General features: G+C 39.5%; 1 protein-coding gene across 4 annotated transcripts in view; it reads left to right on the top strand.

Annotated features, from left to right (window-relative positions):
• The window catches only part of tspan4a (tetraspanin 4a), a 158,482-nt gene that overhangs the window by 120,922 nt on the left and 18,357 nt on the right, over positions 1-19,203 (top strand). For all 4 annotated transcript variants that reach the window (XM_030718934.1, XM_030718944.1, XM_030718926.1 and 1 more), the window contains one exon: positions 17,765-17,866. In XM_030718934.1, the coding sequence (XP_030574794.1) occupies positions 17,765-17,866 (102 nt within the window). The remainder of the gene's footprint in view (positions 1-17,764; positions 17,867-19,203) is intronic.

Genomic DNA, 19,203 nt, shown 5'->3' with positions numbered 1-19,203 from the left:
CAAAAAGAAACATGATGTGACCAACAGAAAAATAATTAAAAGAAATATAGAGACACCAAAAAACTCTATTTCTTTCCAATTATCCAATTAATGGCTATGGGCCAGCTGTCATGGGTACATCCTCAACAGGCCAACAGTCTGTTTCAGGGCATGATCATTGATCATGTTTTAGTTTTCTCTGGACTGCAATTGTAATTGGTCAGGTACTTCATGTAGGATTTTTAATGGTATAACCATAGTGTGCTGTGTAAAAGTTTGAGATGCCCTTTCATAGTATTTATTTCACAAGAAATACGTCAGGTTATTTATTATTTGGGAGAATTTACCGTGTTATGATATTAAACTGAAATGTTACAGAGGACAGACAGACAGACACGTCCTCCATCATGATAATAACATCCTGAAAAGCTGTTGGGAGTACAAGACAATGTCATTTCTCCTGTATGCAAAGCCCTCCAGTTGCCATAACTTAAACCAACTGCAGCAATAGGTGCATTTTGATGAACTCCATCCCCAGCTTCGGGGATGGTCACGCTCAGTGGTCTGCTTTATTACACCTGCTTTAGCACTGATAAAAAGCTCCGTGATGTAGCTGGAAGCTACTTCCAACAGCTTACAGATCTCGCATTTACCTGAAACGGTCATCGTTTGTTTCACTTTGTTGGTTCCTAAGGATGATGAAAAGGTCCTATGAGGTTAACTTCAGTGGAACCATTGCTGCTCAGAGTGTCAAAGGGAATAAAAATAAGTCTGACTCAGCGGGGGGGGGGTACTTAAAATTGATGTATGGTGCTTTGTACTATCTCCGTGTAGGTTTACAGCCTTGTCCTCTTGGCATTTTTATCACCTCAAAGGAAAATTACCCGATCAGATATAAACCCACAAAAGCAACAACAACAACAACATCAGATCACTTGTAGTATTTTGTTTAGGGATTAGGAGACTACCAGCACCATAAGAACATATCATTTGATGCATATTGCTACCAATATCATACATTGTTGTAGCTGTTTTACTAGTTGAGCTGCAGAGAAAATCTAATCTCATAACAACAAAGGTCTTTGCATTAAATTAATTATAAAGTCTAATGAGCCTCTCACACCTCTTAAGTGTAGTCAGTTAATTCAGTGCTTGTTAGCACAATAATATGCCATGGACATAAGCGCTTAGTGTATTAAACCACGTACTGAAATGAAGTTTAGTGTGTGTGGACAGTGTGGACAGAAGTCACATTGTTTCTTACAGTAAAGAAGGAAATATCATGAGAAAGCCAGTTCAGCCCATAAAATTCTTAATGTGTGGAGAGCTGAAGGGGAAGGGGAAATTCCAGGATCAGTTCGGCAAGTTAAAATAATTTAGTTTCAAACTTTTCAGCATTTTCAACTGCAGCTTTAAGACCAAAAGACAAATCCTGCCTCAGATCAGTTTTTCTATGCCATTCCTGAGTGTAGCGCCAAAAAAAACTATGAAAAATAGGCCTTTAATAGGCCTGACACATTCAAGCACTAATGGCAAGTTCAACACACATAATTTAAACTGTGCCTACAAGCTGATTAGGAGGATCCTTCAAAGTTGGCGATATTAAGAATTTCTTACTATCACATTCATTAGTGACCAATAATGGTCATTTATTACCAACAGTTCGTAGACTTATTTTTTAAATCATCAAACACTTGAAATGTGTGTTAAATGGTGTCAACCAAAGTTCAAGTAATGGAGTAAATACTTGGAAACCAGCTACTGGAAAGTGGTAACACCGAAAAGGTCAATGCAACTGACTGAAATTATTGGCCGTTCCTCCTCCGGGTTCTTGATAAGTTGCTCTTGAGGTGCATATAAAGCTGTTGCACAACTATATTGATAGGACTTCTCATCCAAACCAGTCAATAATGAAAAAGCTGTGAGTTTGTGTACACTGATTTAGAAAGCCTATTACATTAACTTCCTTTATACTGCAGGAACTGCACTGTATAGTTGTATTAGTTTTATATCCATCCACTGCAACCAGATATAAATATTTGGTTGTGGGTGCTGAGACACACACAGACTCATGTGCTGTGTGAGCAGCTGAAATGAAATCAATCAACTAGACATATCAATGAAGAATGAATGCTCTTTGATTTAAGATTCGAATCTAATACCTGCTTGACACCAACACTGAAACACAGCAGACTTCTGCATCTGCAGGGATTTTTGAGTTCAAACAGTCTGCAACAAAGACCCTGTAGCAAAAAAAGGTTTCATTTTGACATATAAGTTCAAATGAAAAGAAGAAGTCTGCTCTCAGATACTCTTAAACTGCTCCGTGTCATCAGCCTGTGATATTCATTGCAGTTCTTTTTTTAGGAACAGTTATCATACTCATCATACTTTTTTGCTGCAATGAGTTCACCCTGACTTGCTTCACCTTATTCTGCTAAGAAAATGTGAGATTAGCAAGTTTACCTTTAGACTGAGGAGTCAAGAGAAAAAAATGACCATATGTGTCAGAATTTAAAATCAAGAGTGTGTCTGTTAAGACCACTAAAGGCAGCTTGTCTTGTAGCATCTGCTCAAGGTATAATGAGTGGAGAAATTTGGCATCTCAGTCTTTATTACAGCAAACACACGCACACGCACACACACACACACACACACACACACACACACACACACACACACACACACACACACACACACACACACACACACACAGGTGTGCTAATTCCATGATATGATAAACAGCAAAATTCTGTAACCAACGCCTTTATGTTGCCATTAAAAATATATATGATGCAAATCTGATCTGCGTTTAGATAATCATCACCCGCTAACCCAAAAGGATACTGACTATAAAAATTTAACATAACTACTAATACAGCTACACCTGCAGATGTAGTTGCCCTGTTTCTTGTTTAAACCCTGAAATAATTATTAAATATTGGCAACATGTTGTTGAGATTATTAAGCTCAATGAGAAGGACATAATCCCATCTACCAATTATTTACAGGAAGTATGCAAACAATGAAATAATTGGTCAAGACATTACATAATCACCTGTGTTTGCCAACAACTAAATCATTTTATGTAGAAAAAAGGTCTTAATGTATAATAAAATATGAAAAACTAAGTAGAGCATAATATTTATTAACCTTTATAAATAAGGAATATATTCATACTTTTTCCTTACTCTACATGACAGTTGAACATATCCAGTCTGACCTGATAAAAAATTAAGTACAATGAGATGTTTCTAAAGGCTCTGGAATAAATTTAATGAGTGAATCTTGGCTGATGTGGGAATTTCCAGTCAAAATTTAATGTCAGTTGCTACAAATTAACCCTGAATGTCCGTAATCTTCTCATTTATACATGTGTACTTAAACACTTCAAATAAAACATCAAACCAGTGATGAGATAATGATGTTAGGATTGTCCATTTCTTACTGGTTTACAACCATTACTTACTGGTTTACAACCATATATCTGCAAAACCGATGTTATTCCCATCAATCCCAGCTGCATTTCTTTTTCAGAACTAATTACCAAATGATGGCATGCTAAAGAGTTCAAAGATTGAGGTAAAGGTGGGCTGTAAATCTAAACCCTCAAGTTAATAAAACAGCAAGTTTTCATGAATGAGTATCAATTTAGGGAGCCCAGATACGGTTGAGGGCCACAGAGGAATAGTGCACACATCACAAAAATCTGGGAACCAATCATTTATTTATTAAACATTAAGCTGCCAGAAAAATTCCCTGATAGTGTGTGAACAGGATGCAGTTTGTCACAGTAGCCAAGCAAAGTAGCAAATGTATGCTGTGGCATCTGCCCTTATTTCCCATCATGCCTCTGATGGACTGAATAGGCAGTCACTGTCAGTCTGTAGTGTGTTAAGTTTCGCTGTTTTATGCTTCCAAATTTGTACTTTTGGCTTGTGTTTGTTATGTGTCTGTTCATAGAATAGTTTAGTCTTTGACCTATTTTGAGGAGTAAGTCAGACTCTGCTGTGTCATAGAAGTTTGAGGTTTAGGGTAGCAAATTATGGACATTAGTGGTCTGCCATATTGAGTGGTTCTGTGTGAGTTGTTTATTTTTTGATTTTGACTTTTTTTAATCTTCGTGTTAGAAATGCAAAACTGTGACAGTGCAGTGGGTTGCTCGGTTGATCTGCATGTTGGCACAGATACAGGAATGAGTCATCAGTTTAATTAATGAATGACAATGTGATGTCATGCCAAATATAGATTAAATAATGTGCAATTTAAAGTAAGATAATAATTAATTATAGTATTCATTCATTGCTAAAGTAGAATAATTACAGTGCTTCCTTTCTACCTACCGGAGAGGTTTATAAGAACTCAGTTAAAAGAAAAGAAAAAACTACTTTTTTTATGAATGAATAGGTGAAGAAATCAGCATCATAATTTGTCATTAAGTGGGAGGCCTACTATCGACTCTTCAGGCTTGTTTTATAAAACTCTAAAGACTACAGAGAGCAGATGGTTCATACAAATTTGCTGAAAACATTTCCCATCTGCCTACAACTATATAATATATTGTGTTGTAAACCATTCATGTACTAAATAGATGGGTTAAAGTAAAGTGTTATTAAATAATCCTAAGTGAACTTTCATGCTTATCTGAACAATGAAGTGGAACACCTTTTATCTCGCTGGTTGGGTTTGAAATTAATATCTGGTTTTTCTAGTGCGGGAATGGATCGTGGTAAATTCTGTTGACATGCATCATTTCTCGTGAGAACCGGCGCCTGTTTCTGCTGTCAGGCACACTCTCACATCACTGTCTTGTCTTCTTGGCCTCGTTCCAGTTTTCTTTGCCTTAATGTGGAAAATTGAGAAATAACTTGATAAGGGGAAGGAAAGGGAAAATGCATCTACTTGTAAACAGTCTACTTGAAATGCAGGTAAAGTGCAACCACTGATGCAGTAAAGGAATCTACAGGCATCATGTGAAACCCACTGAAACCCTATTTAAAGTGTGATAGCTCCACTTTTTCCACATCATTACTGTTCTGGCATCAGCCTTCAAAACATTTTAGCCTGTCAAGTTATCAAAATGCCGCACCGCTGTCAGAATACATTTCAAGTGTGAGAAATTTTCATTTCATGCAGACTGCAGAAATGCAATTAAGTAAACACCCCCGGCTAATCAAGTTACTAAAATACACCCACGTCAGGGCGATGTTTATATGAGAGACAAATTGAGATGATCGCCAAACCGACAAGACATTTGTTTGTGGATTGCTGAAATAAGTGTAGCAAGGGAATGCGCAGTTTGATTACTGCAGATGATGTTGAGGAATTGCAAACACGGTTATTATAGGTAATTTGAATTGCAATCAGGCAAAAGGCAAAAATACACTTAAATCCCAGTCAACTTGTAATTGAAAGCCGTTACAATAAAGAATGTTGCATTTATATCACAGCGATTTGTAACTGATGATTCTAATAACTTTCAAAGACGATATTAACATAATGAAGATCTTTATTCCTAAAACATGCAGGGAAGATGAAATACTTTTTATTTCTAAATAGTGTCTCCCTCGTATTATATTCAGGCTGCACAGACCACCACCGGCATCCGCCAGTAAAGTACGGCATGACGGGTATTTGTATAAAAGGTCTAGGGTCAAATCTAGTTGCTCTGCTCTGTAGCAAAGCCTTTTATTGGTGACCTTGAACCCGTTCTCTGGTGCCTGCCTATATTATACTTACACATGTTTGCACTCAGGTGAAGGTCAGAAAGCTGAGCCATAGGCAAAAGATTAGTAAGTACCTTATCTGAATGACAGGATGAACAGAATATTTATCTGAACTATGAAAATGCTCCCAGTGGAAGGACAGCCTCAGAATTTTGGGTGATAATACGAGGTTTAAAGGCGTGTGATTGCCTCAATTCTACTTGGTACCAAGCTAACACAGTAAATTATTCTACAACTTACATCTTAGTCTCCTTAAGAGTTTTTCTGCACTGAGGAAGCCAGGTCTCATCAGAATTCGCACAAATGGACAGCCTGTATCTACTCTAAGAGGTAAAGGACCGGGCAAAAATAATTGGAAAACCAGGCTGATTATTCAAGGTGACAGATTGCGCATGTGTTTTCACAACTTTGAACAACTTTTCCTGAACATTGTGGATTCCTGCTCTTTGGATGCAGCTTTTTTTTTTTTTTTTCTTTTCTTTTTTTAATGCTGCAACCTGAAGTGATGCCCACATCTCAAAGGTATTTCAATTTCACTACTCAGTTGAAGCACAATTCTTTCTTCCTGTGAATTTGACAAGCTCATGCCCACTTGGAGTTAGACTACCAGGTATCTTTTACTGCCTCAAATGATTGCTGCTCTTAAGATGTAAGAGCACCTTATGTTCACCTTATGTTTTAGGTTCATTCAGTGCCTGTATCAGTGGTTTTGGTGTTGTGGATTGGAAAATATAAACAAAGTGTGGTTACTTATCTGACAAGAGTAGAACACCTCATGCCCGATAAAACAGTGTTGGTTGAGGGGGTTATAGTTTGATCGTAAAATCCAAAAAGGCTTCTTGCAAAGGTTTACAATCCCTCAGAGCACTGTTAGCCTCAGGTGAATATCTGTGATATTACAGAGTTTCTCAAGGCTTCACTGGCTCTTCAGGACAACACGCAGAGTTCGGCGCTCATTCTGAGAGTGTGAGAGCTGCTTTTACTGGAAAAAACATCATAGCGCTGTAAAGTTTGACGTTACTAGGCTGGTTTAGAAAAACTCATTTGAGTTGTGTTGGAAGAAACATGAAAATTGCCCAATCTGGCTGGAGCTAAGATTAAAACTATTTTTTAAGATGCAAATTAGTTTGGGCAAATTTGTGCAGCTTATCCACCCCAATCAATTCCAAAAGTCACACAAAACAACTATTTTTCAAGACGTGATTATACTGGAAAAGTAAACCCACCACGAGGAATGAAAAGCTCGTTTTCATGTCCACATTTTAAAGGAGTTCTCTTCAGAAGACTCACTGTTTAGAGATCTAGAAACTCAGTGAACTTAACAATTCTAGTTTTTAGTTAAAGTAGGGAATTAAAGGGGGAGATTCCCACTTATCTCCTCAGGATGAATCAGCATCAGTAATCAGCATAGATGTTACTGTCTCTTAAAACTACCTCTAAACATGTTTATCAAGCATACTGATGTTGCATTATATACACTCAGAGGCCACTTTTAGTAGGTGCACCTGTTTAGCTGCTTATTAATGCAGACATTTAATCAGCCAATCACATCACCACTTAGACACGTAGACATGATTAAGAAGACCTGCTGAATTTCAAAGTGAGTATCAGAATGGGGACGAAAGGTGATTTAAATGAATTTCAATGTGGCATGTTTGTTGGTGCCAGATGGGCTGGTCTGAATATGTCACACATTGCTGATCTGCTGCTGAACTGCTGGGCTACACCACCCACACTGGGTGTCACTCCTGTCAGCTAAGAACAGGAATCTGAGGCTACAATTCACGCGGGATCACCAAAACTGGACAAAAGATGACTCTAAAAACATTGCTTAGTCTGATGAATCTCGATTTCTGCTGCAACTTTCAGATGATAGGGTCAGAATTTGATTTAAAAAAAAATAACATGAAATCATGGATCCACCCTGCCTTGTTTCAACAGTTTAGGTTTGTGGAGGTGGTGTAAAAGTGTGGGTGATATTTTCATTGGCACCTAAATACCAACTGAGCGTCATTTAAATTCCACAGCCTATCTGAGTATTGTCGCTCACCACGTCCATCCCTTCATGACCACAGTGTGCCCATCTTCTGATTGCTGCTTCCAGCAGGATAGCACAGTCATAAAGCTCAAATCATATCAAACTGGTTTCTTGAACATGATGTACTCAAATGGCCTCCACAGTCACCAGATCTCAATGGGATGTAGAAGAGGAGATTCACATCAGGTGAAGCCAATTAAATCTGAAGCAACTGCATGATGCTCTCTGAAGAATGTTTCCAATCAGTCATTATCAATCATGGTCTCAGCAGTTTTTGAAATTCTTGCTGCAGTATTTCTTTGTTGGTTTTTCTTCTAAACACACCTAAAATAAGCTACCATTTGGCTTAATTTTAGAATGAACAACCCAACAAGCAGGAGAGCTTCCAGGAAACTAGTATAGTAAAAAAATTAGTTGCATTTTTCATAACTTTTTATGTTTAAATAATTAATAACTTTGTTAAATGTAAGACCCAAAGCCTGCAGCAAGTCCAACGTATGATAGCTGCAGCACTCAGACTGCACATACACCTCTCACTAAAGCAGATAGAAAAGGCATTTTGTGCTGCTCTTTTTTGCTGCCACACTGCTGACCTGAAAGCTTTTCCTTGTTGATGCAGCTCATGCCATACATACAGCATTTCAATAACCTGACCTCAACTCCATATCCACCTGTAGGCTCAGAGTCGGCGCTCCTGAGAAGTTATTATGCTTTCATCATTATCTGTTTGATTGTGAGAAGTCACGATGGCCGGGGGCATGACGTCAGTAAGAACACTGGGCACGCTCTCTGTTTAGATACAGTAGGCTGTCTGAACTGGCGTGAAGGAAAAGCAGCAGCTAAAAAGTGATAAAACCTCAAGAAAAGGATCAGAATAGATCTGTGATGTAAAACTGTTAAGGACACGTTGAAGGCGAAGGATGACAGCTGCAGAAAAATGCCTCTGTTGCTGTCAATAGCTGCAGGGCAGAAGGCTTTAAAAGATATTTAGCTGCGCATCAAAATAGTTTCACACAACATTGAGACCAGGCAACAGAAGAATGCTGAATTTCAGTTGAATTTCATTGTGCAACATCTTATATTATCTCCTAATGCCTTGATTGAGGCCGTTAAAGTATCATCCTTCAAAGCCCTGATTCCGCTGGTTCACTGCTTTCTGCGAGTGGCATTGATTGTCTGCTCATTTGCCAAGTTTGCCAAGTGTTAATCAGGAACTGATTAGAAGCAGAGGATGGAAAAGAGCTGGGGCTGTAATTGATTTGCCTCAGCTAAGGATAGAGATTAGTCACTTAAAGGGGCTTGCCACTCGCTTTAATAATTAACATACGTCATCGCTGCTTCCCTGGACAGAATGAGAAATCCGTCAGGAGCCTTAAATGTGACACCTATGCCCCTTGTTTGTTAGCTTTACAGATTGTACTGGTTTCTAGCTTGAGAAAAGGGTTGCCTAAAATAACAAATATTGAGCAATCTGTCCCAAGGGACAGGATAACGTAAGCAGATTCTTCAGAAGGATAGCATCTCCCTATAACCCCTGTTCGAAATAGTGTAACACTTTGATTTAAGCTCATATTCCACAGCAAGCGAGTTACTCTGGAGTCAAAAGAAATGCCATTGAAAACCTGAGTTTGGTCCATATTTGATGGATGGCCGCAGAATGTAATCTGGACTCTCTTGGCAGAAGGATAAAATGGAAGTATTTTGAGGAAACAAGTCTTTGCCAGTTTCAGAGACCCAATAGGAGAGGAAGAACGAAATGCTGTGGGACATTTAGGGAGATGCCAATAATGCAGAGACTACCAGATTACTAAATGGCACAGATATGAAACATTTGAAATATATATATAGACTTTTTAGATCCAACATTTGATCAAACCTTTATTTGGGGTGGTGCTGAGGAGCTACTAGAGTCACAATGACTTCCAGATTTCAAGTCAGCGGTTTCAACTTTGATCAGTGAAGCTAAAATTCCTCTTTTTTGGAATAAGTAATGCCATTGTGGAAGATAAAGTAGGGCATTTTTTATGCAGGTTGGCATCTTAGAGTGAAATAACGTGGTCATAGGAAATCCCTGGCAACTGTTATCATTGATCTTTCCTCCTTTTTTATTAGTGCCTTTATCATTTTTTTTATTTTGTATTCTGAATCTGTCTTCCCCCTCATGGCTCAGGTAATGGATATCCACTGTTTGGAGGGAGCAAGTGAATTGAGGCAATTTTCTTTTCATTATTTCCTCTCCTCTGAAATCCCTGTCTTATATTTCTTTCTCTTGGGCTGTCACCGATGGAAAGCTCCTTTTCTTTGCTTGCTATACTGCCTGCATCAGCTAGAGTCCAGCAGTCATATAACCACTTCATCTGCCCCGCAGTGTATTTACTTTAACATATTTTAACCTCCGTTGTGCCCCTTTGGCTCATTCTCTCCCTCTTTTCCCATGTTTACTTTTTCCTGCAACCCACCATTTTCCCTGCCTTCATCTCTCTTTTTCACATCCACATCTTTCTGTCTCATCTTGTCTCTCCTCTCCCCTCCAATATGCATCTCTTATCTCTCCTTGTATTGCTGCTATATAAATAATTGATGGCTCATCTTTGACTCGACTGGTGTAGTTAAAGGGCGACCGAAGTCCCGAGGACAACATCAATATCGAGCTAAAAGTACAGCTGTGGCTTGTGCAAAGTCTGCTTGCCTAACTTTCACCGGAGTCACTCTTTAGTAATGACCTACTTAGAATTAAAAAAAAAAAAAAACACTACTTTGAATGAAAAGTAGTATCTCGTTTTCTTTTCCCTCTCTTTTTATTTTAATTTGCAAATCTTCACACAACTCAGGGCTTTGTTCAGTCCACTCAAATGGGAAATAAAGGCCCCCTGTGCTGGATTCTTACATCACTTTGGACACAGCTTGCATGTTGCCTTGTGCCAGAGTTGCGATGTCATGCTGTAGCTCATGGCACTAGTCTATTTAGTAATCATATCAGAACTTCTTTATTGTTGCAAGAAATTACATCTGTTGTCATTTTTCTTTTCATTCAGAATTCTCTTTCATCTCCATTTCTTTGAGGCATCCACATTAAGAGCTTTTTTTTTTCTTCATGTTTACAGATCCTAATGCAGCATCTAATTTTGACTGAGCAATGTGATTTGCAGAGAGGGATCCCACCTGTTATTAAGGAAACACCCAAATGCACAGTATTAGAAAACAGAACTGAATGAGCACAAAAATGAAATCTGAGAGAATCAACTGTCAACTGGAGGGTGTGAAGACAGCACTGTTGGTATTGATATTGCTGCAGATGAGTAATCAAATATTAGCTTTTAGCATTGATTAGTATTTGACTACCATTTCTTTTTTTTAACTCTACTGTGTTCTTTCTGGATGATGCCCTTAAAGGCTAGAGAAATGTTATACTCGCTAATGCCCCTAGAGGCCAGAGAAAAAGATGCAGCGTTGTACATGTGTGTTGAGTGAAGCTACAATTACTCTGTTGGCATGTGTGTATCGCTACGCCCTGAAGAAGGCATGAGCCAAAACACATTGGTGTATTTTTAATGTCTTTAGCCCTGTAAAATAAAGGCCTTTCATTACTTTTTTAAAACCTTCTTTGGGTGCACTCTTAGTTTTTCATCGTTTACTGCGAGCTGTGAGAAATGCTCTGGAAAAATCCAAAATTACATTATCTGCTAATGGAAGGTCAAACAAAAAGCTCATTTTACATAGAGGTTGGTGAACACCAAACCACAGCTGAAAGCAGAGAAAGCAGAGAAAATCTGATTCAAATGAACTGAACCAGGTGTGAATCCCTATCTCAGGCTCATTTATTTTTTTCTGCCCTTTTCAGCTAAATGATTAAGTAGAATGAATCAGGAAGGCTAGAAACACAAATAATAAATTCAGGGCTTTAGCTTTGTTGCAGAGGTCTTCTGCCTCTAGTGCCCCCTGTTTCATTTGTACTGCTTGCATACTTTCAGGGCAATTAGATGTCTTAGCTTATTCAGTTAGAAAAAACAGTTCCTTTCTGGTAGTGTCTTTTTGAGGTCTTCTGTTACCCCTTCTCAGAACCAGGGCATTCTGGATGTGAATATTGTGCTGCTCAGAGGTAAAATGTTAAATGTAAAGGTTTACTTTTTTCTCTCTGTCAGTTTGCTGTTCTTTTCCTGAGATTTTCGCTTGTATAAGAGGTCAACAGTAAAGTTCACTTGTCTCATGAGGAAGCATTGAATGCTGGCTGAATGAGTGAGACCAAATGGAAAATGAAATGTGTTTTGAAACCAAACATTTCCAGTTAAGTTCTGCCACAGAAAAACAATGCAGATTCAGAAAAACCAACAAACAAACAAAACAAAAAGATAACAAAGCGCGTGACAGGATGATGGCCCGATGGATGAAAATACCTTCAGCCCTCAGCTGCGAGTAACTAAGCGTTGCAAGTCTTTCCCCATTTAATCTGTGAAGACCTCATTTCTTTGATTGTCAGCGTTGTCCCCATGGTAACAGATAATGATTATGTATCAGCAAGAGTCCAAAAGATTTTGGTTTGTGAACTGCTCACCTAAAAACAATGAGGATGCCTGGATCTCATATTTTTGAAAAAAAAAAAGTGTAATTATTTTTGGTAAAGTATCATGCTGGCACCCAGGGATTTGGTATACACTCACCACCCCCGCACAAAGCTGAGTCTGACAGATTTACTGAGCAAAATTTTAGTGTTGTTGTTTTGGAGGAATATAATAAGCCATCACCATTAACCATATTTTACTGTTTATGCATGGTGTCCTTTCACTTTCAGCTGATTTGTTTTTTTTTTTGGTTACAACATTAGCCTCTCTCTATTTTACTACGTTCACCAGTCTGGTATGTCTGTTCTGTAACATTCTGAAACTAATCTGTGTGTCAGTGTTAGTGCCAAATGTACACAACAATGAAGAGACTATAAGCAAAAAAAACACGGCTCATTGCTCCAGAGGTGGTTGCACATTTTCCCCACAGGCAGTAGTCTGCAAAAAACAGGTTTACACAATTATTCAGGCAAAGAGGCATTAATGACCTTTTAATGAAGCCTTGAATGTAGGATCTATATTTGACTATGATGACATTCAGCTTTATTAAATTAGTTTCAGAGAGTATTTAAGGAGAAAACCAATAAATGCAGCTGTAGGAAGGTGTGGTTTTAAAAGACTGAATTGTGGACCTAATCTATTTTGCCATCAATTTTAAAATTACTTTCTTCTCATGGAAATGTCAAACTCCAGAGAGCAAAATGTTCTCATATTTGATATAATAACACATAAAACACCAGAAGAGCTGTGAACTAAAGCATATATCACCCTGCAATAGTTTTATTTTTGCCTAAATCATCATATTTTCAATGTTCGGTTCAGTTTTTTTTTTTTTTTTTTTTTTTTTGAAAACTGAAAAAAACCTGAAAAAAATGACTGAGGCCATTATTTTAAGAGGTTGACAATATTTAACATTTAAATGTCGTTTGGTCAAATGAAGGCCGTGTTCACTGACTATTTGAGTGCTTGCAGCCAGGCTTGATATAAGGATTTTGTATCTGAAGCACATCAGATGCTAAAAGGCTGCCGTGTAGGAGAGAGCACAGTCAGGGTCAATGTGATTGATGTTCGAGACGGGGGTTGACCATCCAAATGTGTAAATAAGGCTGAGCGGCTTTGGAGATTTTGTTTGCCCTTTGTGTATAGCACCCATGCTCTTTTTCCTTTAGATTTTATTAACTTCAAAGGGTTGAGGGTATTTAATCATGTTTACCTCTGTGACTGTGTTCACGCCCCCAGTTTGTTTTCTTTTGAATCAAAGCTTACTGCAAAAGCTGATTTTGCTCAGTGTTTTTATCTTGTTTGTTTAGGTTCACTCTGCTAAACCAGACCTTCTAAACTAAACCCGCATGGAGCCTGTTTACTGAACATCGGCTCAGTGGTCCGCCGGCCAAATCCAATCTAGTCCCCTTACTGCTGACCACAGTTTGTCACTTTTAATATCATGTGAAAAGAATAGAAGTGTGGAATCTAGCCTGTGAGTGAGCATCTGACCGCAGCTGCTCAGTCCACTTTAGTGTGCAAGGCATGAGGAATTGTTTATGCTCAAGTGATCAAAGTTCATGGGTCCAAACAATGTTTAGTGGTGATATTCCATGAAAATATGCAACTAGCTACTCTATAGTGCCAAAAGTATTTGCTCTTGAACTTGAGTGACATCCCATTCTTAATCCATAGGGTTTAATATGATGTCAGCCCACCCTTTGCCGCTATAACAGCTTCAATTCTTCTGGGAAGGCTTTTCACAAGGTTTAGGAGTGTTTATGGGAATTTTTGACCATTCTTCCAGAAGCGCATTTGTGGGGTCACACACTGATGTTGGACGAGAAGGCCTGGCACGCAGTCTCCACTCTAATTCATCCCAAAGGTGTTCTCTTGGGTTGAGGTCAGGACTCTGTGCAGGCCAGTTAAGTTTATCCACACCAAACTCGCTCATCCATGTCTTTATGGACCTGCTTTGTGGACTGGTGTGCAGTTATGTTGGAACAGGAAGGGGCCATCCCCAAACTGTTCCTACAAAGTTGGGAGCATGAAATTGTCCAAAATGTCTTGATATGCTGAAGTATTTAGAGTTCCTTTCACTGGAACTAAGGGGCTGAGCCCAACTCCTGAAAAATCAACCCCACTCTATAATCCCCCCTCCATCAAACTTTACACTTGGCACAGAGGAGCAAGACAAGACACTCATCCATCAGATTACCAGATGGAGAAGCATGATTCATCACTCCATAGAACACGTCTCCACTGCTTTAGAGTCCAATGGCAGCGTGCTTTACACCATCTGAGGCATCTGATGCTTTTACATTGCGCTTGGTGATTTAAGGCTTGGATGCAGCTGCTGGGCCATGGAAACCCATTCCATGAAGCTGAAGCTGAACTTTGGAGGTCTGTAGCAATTGACTCTGCAGAAATTTGGCGACCTCCGTGCACTTTGTGCCTCAGCATCCGCTGTGATTTTTTTGTGGCCTTCCGCTCTGTGGCTGAGTTGCTGTCATTCCCAATCACTTTCACTTTGTTATAATACCACCGTGCAATATTTAGTAGTGAGGAAATTTCACGGCTGGACTTGTTGCACAGGTGGCATCCTATCACGGTACCACGCTGGAATTCACTGAGCTCCTGAGAGCGACCCATTCTTTCCACTGACAAAGTGCCGGTGCTTGTGCCAGTTCCAAGGAACCAGCAAACCTCTTAAGAATGAGTTTTCACTGCTTTGAGAGCTGATTCTTCACGTATGTGGGTGTGGGCGGTTTCTCGTCTGGAAACAGAAGCCAATGGGCACAAGCCTTAGGGCCAAACCTAATTCACAGCTGTGAAAAGCGCATCTCTTTTCTTATGTAATATAAACCTTGTAGTGAAATGGTGGTGGAAAACTTTACGTTGAGATGGCAGAGCCACACCCTTCTGCTGCTTGCATCTCATGTTCCTTGGTTCCAGACCAGCCAGTTTAAGGTGCTGGAACGGAACAGATTTTTTTGGCCGAGCACTGAGTAAGTTTGCAGTGGAAGAAGCGCATGGTTCAAGCACTTGGCACTGGCATCGTGTCAGAAGAAAAGGGCTATCTTTCACAAAGGTTTGTAGAAACAGTCTGCATGCCTAGGTACTTGATTTTATACACCTGTGGCCACTGAAGTGGGTGGAAAACCTGAATTCAGTGATTTGGATGGGTGAGTGAATACTTTTGGCAATATAGTATATCTCTTGAAAGTACTTTTAGGCAATGTGTTCTCATCCCAGGGCCATATGCAGTACCAGTCAAAAGTTTGGACCCACTCACCCAAATCAGTCGATGAGTGTGTCCAGACTTTTGACTGGTACTGTATAAAACCATTCTTTTCTCTTCAGGGTGTCCTTGGGTGTTGGTGCCATGGAGTACTGGCCATAGAAATGCTGGTTGATAAAATAACAGTCTCATTTTAGAAACCTACATAAGTCAGCCTGAAAGGACTGAAGTGATAACAGTGTGGGTTACAGGTTTATCATCTAGAAGACAATGATTCATATCCTGTTTGGAGCTTTATGTTTTGGACTCAGTTTTGCTTTTTTCCTGAAGCCATTTTATAATCACATGGCTTTTTACTTTAACTTTAGCCAACCACACTGATCAAAAAAACTTAAAGGAGCACTTTTTAATCAGAGTATAGCATCAATTCAGTCAGACCTCTGGGATATTGATCAGTTAAGTTGCAGAGAGGGGTTGTTAATCAGTTTCAGCTGCTTTGGTGTTAATGAAATTAACAACAGGTGCACTAGAGGGCCAACAATGAGACATAACAGGAATGTTTTTACAGGTGGAGGCCTACCTGTATACCTGTGGTGGTAGCATGAGGTGATACCTGGACCCTACTGAGGTTGTACAAGTAGTCCAATTCCTCCAGGATGGCACATCAATTTGTTTCATTGCCAGAAGGTTTGCTGTGTCTCCCAGCACAGTCTCAAGAGCATGGAGGAGATTCTAGGAGAGAGGAAGTTACTCTAGGAGAGCTGCACAGGGCCATAGAAGGTCCTTAGCCCATCAGCAGGACTGGTATCTGTTCCTTTGTGCAAGGAGGAACAAGGTGACTGCCAGAGCTACAAAATGACCTCCAGCAGGCCACTGGTATCAATGTCTCTGAGCAAACAAGGGCAAATTTTATGAGAGTTGCCTGAGGACCCGACATTCTCTAGTGGTCCCTGTGCTCATTGCCCGGCACCGTGGAGCCCGACTGGCATTTGCCAGAATACCAGAATTGGCAGGTCCACCACTGGGGCCCTGTGCTTTTCACAGAGCAGGTTCACCCTGAGCACAGATATGAAGGGGTCTGGAGAAGCCGTGGAGACCATTATGTTCAGCATGTTCATTTGGTGGTGAGTTAGTCAATGGTCTGGGGAGGCACATCCATGGAGGACACATAGACCTCTACAGGCTAGGCAATGGCACCCTGATTGCCATCTCGGGGGAGATCTCCCAGAACACTATCCATTGTCTCATTAGGAGCATGCCCTGATGTTGTCAGACATGTATACAAGCACGTAGAGTTGATACAAGTACCAGTTTGAGTTGCTGCAATGAAATTTCTGCAAAACTTGACTAGCCTGCTGCATCCTTTTACACTTTGATTTTCTTTGAATTCAGCCCTCTGTAGGTTGATAATTTTCATTTCCATCAAAAATGTGGCCTCCTTTCCTTCGTAACACATTACCCAGTCCATGTCCAGTATAGATATTCAGCGTGACACCCCCCCTCCATTAAGATCTGATGTGTTTTCAAAGTGTTCCTTTAAAAAAATTTTTGAGTTGTGTTCTTAGGTTTAGGTTTGGTGTTTAGTTTGGCCAGGGTTCTCTATTTGGTCACGGTTAGGAAAAGACGGCGGGTTGGGTTAAAATGCATCCCTTCACAAAATTAATCACTGATAAATGATCAAGGATTAATGATTTTATTTTTGTAACTACATGTCAGAGGAATGGCTTTGTCTATACCAAAGGATACTTTCTGTCTAAGCGTGTGACATCAGCAGTAATTCATACATGCAGTACTTGAGAATGGATTCAGTATCTCCATGCTGGAAGATGTCATTAAGTATACATCTATATATTTATTTTACTGTCCTTATTGCCTTTATAGGTGAAACAAAGACACATTCCTGCATTGATGGAGGAATGGAGCAATTTCTTCTCAGCTCTGTTTTCTGTACTGTCTGTTGTCAAATCAAAATAAAAAATATATGGTATCAAAAACAAGTCAAATCTGTTCCAGTTCACTTCTAACAGATTGTGCTTCAGTTTTCCCAAATGAGAACTGAGAGTCTTTGTGGTTATTTGTTGCCACTTGAGTTTAAATCACATTTGTCTTCAGCTGATGAAAATGAAAACAAGCTTCTCTGAAATGTATAGAGAAAACATATTTCATAACATCTCACTCACACAGTAGCAAACATGTTTTTTTCTAAAATGATCATGTTTCCTGTCCGGTGTTCTCTCAGATTGACCACTACGCCCAGAGGGATCTGAAGAAGGGCCTCCAGCTCTTTGGCACAGAGGGCAATGTGGGTTTGACCAATGCCTGGATGATAGTTCAAACTGATGTAAGTAATGAGATCACTGGAGGGAGTAGGTGATGCTTTGAGACACCAGATTCTGACTTTAATAATTAAAAAAAATATATGAAAGCTGTGTTGTAAATGTCCCAGTGTGCCAGTCCTGCTAAATACCATGACACAAGCTGAGATCCATGACATTTTGACTGCATTATTCATCGTGACAGTGCTTACCTTTACTGTTGGCAAGGTTTCACTGTCTTTTGTTGTTGTCTTTTTTTTTTTTTTTTTGCACCACTGTGATCGCTTTAAGTGACTACTGAAATGTGGAAACACCATTTCATTTTTACATTTCTCCATCTAGTGTAAAATATGAATAAAACACTGCAATCTTTTGAGCCGTTAATAGGATCTGGACATTTATAAGTAGGCTAATAAAAGAAATGCTACCAATCTAAGAAATGGCATCAGAAGAGATGTCTGAAATGACTCTACTGACAGTAATAAACACTTAAAGCCTTCCTGGTTTAAATGCTCTGGTAAAATGCTGTCGGAGAGATTAATGCAAACATCACAGCCTCTCAGAGGTAATCTTTGTCTCCAGCTCTCACTTTGATGTGCCTTTTCCCTTTTGCATTATTTATATATATTTTTTTCCCATATTTCTCTGTAAAGAAAACACAATGTGAGAAACACAGATTTGGAATTAAGGATTGCAGAGGACGGATGCTGCTGTTAGGAAATGCCTCGGGGAGACATCAAATGATAGATCGCAGACTTCAGGGCTCTTTGGACCCCCTACTTTTTTTTTTCAACATCACAGATCCTGTGTTATGGCTGGTAGTTTGTTCCATTAGTAAATGTGCGGTACATGCAGGATGTTTGGTTGTGTTCTGTTTCTGTGTGTATACATGTGTCTAGTGTCTGGAAGGCATAATGTGTGAGTGTGTGTTTTCCTGTGTGTGTGTGTGTGTGTGCGTATGTGTATGGTGACTGACAAGACATAAATGATGACAAAGAAATCTATTGCTATGCAAATACCGTATGCAAATGCAGGTGTGTCTGTATGTGTAGGTGTAAATGTGCAGAGTTGATTTTTTTTTTCTTTTGTGCATGCTGGATCATGTCATAAGGAGAATCTGCATGAATGAGCCACTGCCTGTTAGTGTTTGCATGCAAGCGTGAATGTGCACTTTTTCTCTCGTCAGATGAGTGCCGCTGTGTGCATGTATGGGTCTCCACAGAGTCTGGCTGAGATGAAGATCATTATACAGCAGCTCTCATTCTGTCACTCCCTCCCAAGCCTCTTTCATATATGCTGACTCACTGAATGGATAATGCAGCAGATGTCCCTGGAGCAAAGTTCAAGCTGAATATTATTAATG

Source organism: Archocentrus centrarchus, chromosome 3, assembly GCF_007364275.1.
Source record: "Archocentrus centrarchus isolate MPI-CPG fArcCen1 chromosome 3, fArcCen1, whole genome shotgun sequence".
Taxonomy (NCBI): Eukaryota; Metazoa; Chordata; class Actinopteri; order Cichliformes; family Cichlidae; genus Archocentrus; species Archocentrus centrarchus.
The sequence above is the reverse complement of the archived record's forward strand: the minus strand, read 5'-3'. Positions and strand labels throughout refer to the sequence as shown.